At 33.6% G+C, this 3,097-nt stretch overlaps 1 protein-coding gene across 1 annotated transcript; it reads left to right on the forward strand.

Moving 5' to 3' along the window:
• Positions 1–1,719: 1,719 nt before the first annotated feature.
• On the forward strand, positions 1,720–2,880 carry LOC107488475 (dehydration-responsive element-binding protein 1E). The gene has a single exon (XM_016109227.3). The coding sequence runs from the start codon at positions 1,827–1,829 to the stop codon at positions 2,583–2,585; it is 759 nt and encodes a 252-aa protein (XP_015964713.1). The 5' UTR covers positions 1,720–1,826; the 3' UTR covers positions 2,586–2,880.
• The last annotated feature ends 217 nt before the right edge of the window (positions 2,881–3,097 follow it).

Consider the following 3,097-nt stretch of genomic DNA (forward strand, 5'->3'; position numbering starts at 1 on the left):
TATATCATACTTTTACTAAAATAAATTATTTTAAAATAAAAATAATAGTATATAATATAAAAAATATTAACTTAAGTATAAAAATATAATATTTTATTATTAATTTCACTCTAAAATACAACTTTAAATAAAGTTGTATTACTCTCAGCATGATCCGCACCTGAACTGAAAATAAAACTAGATAAAAATAACAAAGCTAAACCTAAACAAATATACTTCGTGTTCAGGTCGGATTTCGTACCAGAACGAATTTTAAACACCCCTAATAAATAAATAAATAAACACGAATTTTAAACAAAAATAAACATCTTTTGCAATAACATGTATATATATACATGTAAAATGCATTTTGAACAAAACTAAACATGTTTTTCTCCCTTTATGTATATATAAATCAATAAACATGATATATATAACAAATAAATAACTGAATTTTGGAAAATAATTGTTTTTTAACTTTGTGTTTGTCAAAATCAGTAAATATGAAATACATAAATAAATATGAATTCGGAATAGAATAAAGATATTTTTCTTTAGTGTTTATAAGAACCACAAACGAATAAACTGACGTACGTGTCTCTGTGTGTATATATATATAGTAAATATGAATTTTGAAAAACAATAACATGTTCAAAATGTTGTTTACTACGAAGAAAAATAAGAAATAAAAATTTCAAGCATTAAGTATGAAAATGATGAAACGAGAAAGAAAAAAAAAATGTAAAGTTATAGAGGAAGAAGTAAAAAATGAATGAAGAAAAAGAAGAAAAGAATTGAAGAAGAAGAAAATAGGTTATAAAGATATTCAAATCATGATCATGGATAAATATGTTTAATCTGGAATAATAGAGTATAGCAGATCCATTTTTCCCCCCCAAAAAAAAAAGAGATGGAGAGGGAGAGAATGAAAGAAAAACCTGAACTAATATGAAAAAAATATATTATTCTGAATCTTATTAACAAATTAAATATCTTTAATAAACATCTTAATTACTTTAAATAAACAAGATACATAAATGAGAGTAAATCAATATGGATCAGGAATGATGTCCTAGATGAATATATACAAAGGTCCTTGATCAAATATAAGACGACAGTTATATACTAACTAAAAATATTATAAATGTGGTCTTAACACATCTCACTTTTGATTAGATAACATGATTACTATTCTTAGCAAGTACTAGTATAAGTATACGTCATGGTTGTAAAAATAAAAATATAAGAACACGATTTATACGCAAGTTGATACTCATGTATAGAGATGCAAAATGTCAAATGAAATGAGTCACTTCCCGGGTCACGGAACTCAAAGCGTAAAACAACGACGAAAGAACCCTCCGTTGAGACAGCATAAACGTAGGACCCACAATACGTAGGACCTAGCTCAGCTGTCCTCTCTTTTTCACTTTCAAAAGTGCCCCAAAAGTATTAAAAATTAATTAAGAAGTTGATACCTGTCCTATGATTATTTGAATTTGTAACTAACTGCTAGGCGCTAGCCGAAGCAAGCAAGTGTGTTAACCGTGGCCTGCCACTTCCTCCCTGGCCCAGTACGTAGTAGTCTAAGCCCTCAAAGCGTGACATAATACATCATAACAAGATAACAACAATAAAACGCCAGCGGTCCCGTGTGCGCGTCAACATCGTAGCCACGTGCTTCAAACATTTCATATATATACTCTCTCACTCACTCTAACTCATACTCAAACTCATCTCAGGTCTCAACCATATTTCAGTTTCAAAGCAAAAAACACTATATATAGTCAACTTACAGTACTATTTCTTTTCAATAGGGTTTCTCACTTATTACAATTAGTTCCCAAATGAACAAACTCAGACAGTCATCATTTGACGAGTACATATCCACGTGTTCCTCTTCGGAAGCGAGCTCATCCAACAATAACAAGTCATCGCCGCCAAATGCCTCCATCGACTACGACGAAGCGATAACGTTGGCGTCATCGAGGCCGAAGAAGCGTGCGGGGAGAAGAATCTTCAAGGAAACGAGGCACCCGGTGTACCGAGGAGTGCGTAGGAGGAACAACAACAGGTGGGTCTGCGAGCTTCGCGTTCCAAACACCAAGTCCAAACGGATATGGCTCGGGACCTACGCCACACCTGAGATGGCGGCGCGTGCCCACGACGTCGCCGCACTCGCGCTTCGCGGGAAGTCAGCCTGCCTCAACTTCGCAGACTCCGCCTGGCGACTACTCCCTTTGCTCCCGGCGCCTACTGATGGCGCCGAAGAGATAAGGAGAATGGCCGCCGAGGCTGTGAAGACAGTTACAGTTGAGGACGGTTATAGTAATAACCGACGTCCAGTAAGTACGGGCAGTGCGGTTACTGAGTACGAGGTTTGCAGCGGTGAGAGCGGGGTGGAAGAAGATGTAAAGAAGGATTTGATTGTTGATACTAACAATGATGATTATTACATGCATGATTGGGTTCGGAGCATGACGGAGGAGCCGTTACGATCTCCGCCTCCATTTTTCAGATACGATTTTGGCAGTAGCAGTAGTCATAGGGAATGGAATGATATGGAGGTTGATGCCGAGGTGTCACTGTGGAGCTTTTCCATTTGATTTTATTTGATTTGATGTATAGCTTTTGATTATTATTCAGTGTGCAAACGTTTTATTGTTTTGTACTTTGACTTAGTTTAGTTTTCTTCTGCTTTTCTTGTTTCCTATCTTATCATTGGTTTTATTCATTTCGTACATAATTCTAGGAGTGAGGGAATTTATGTACAAACTGGGAATAATTATTACATGGACATAGGAGACCATGAAGAGGAGTAAAACCGCTTGTGTTTTTGTAATTCTCGTTAAAAATATTTAAGAAATAATAAAAACTTTTTTTTGAAACAGTTTAAAAATACATTACTGTGTATTTCTTAATTAATTTTATTTTTATTTTTTATTTTTAATTATCGATCAAACAATTGAATAATATTAACTATAATAAATAGTAATTATAAATATTACATATATAAAATTATAAATATTAAAATTAAAAAACGCTAAAGACATCCTATATAATTCATTAGAGGAGAGAAATTACTAGGAAAACAATTTACCAATTTTGTTTCAAAGAC

Source organism: Arachis duranensis, chromosome 1 (genome assembly GCF_000817695.3).
Source record: "Arachis duranensis cultivar V14167 chromosome 1, aradu.V14167.gnm2.J7QH, whole genome shotgun sequence".
Lineage (NCBI taxonomy): Eukaryota > Viridiplantae > Streptophyta > Magnoliopsida > Fabales > Fabaceae > Arachis > Arachis duranensis.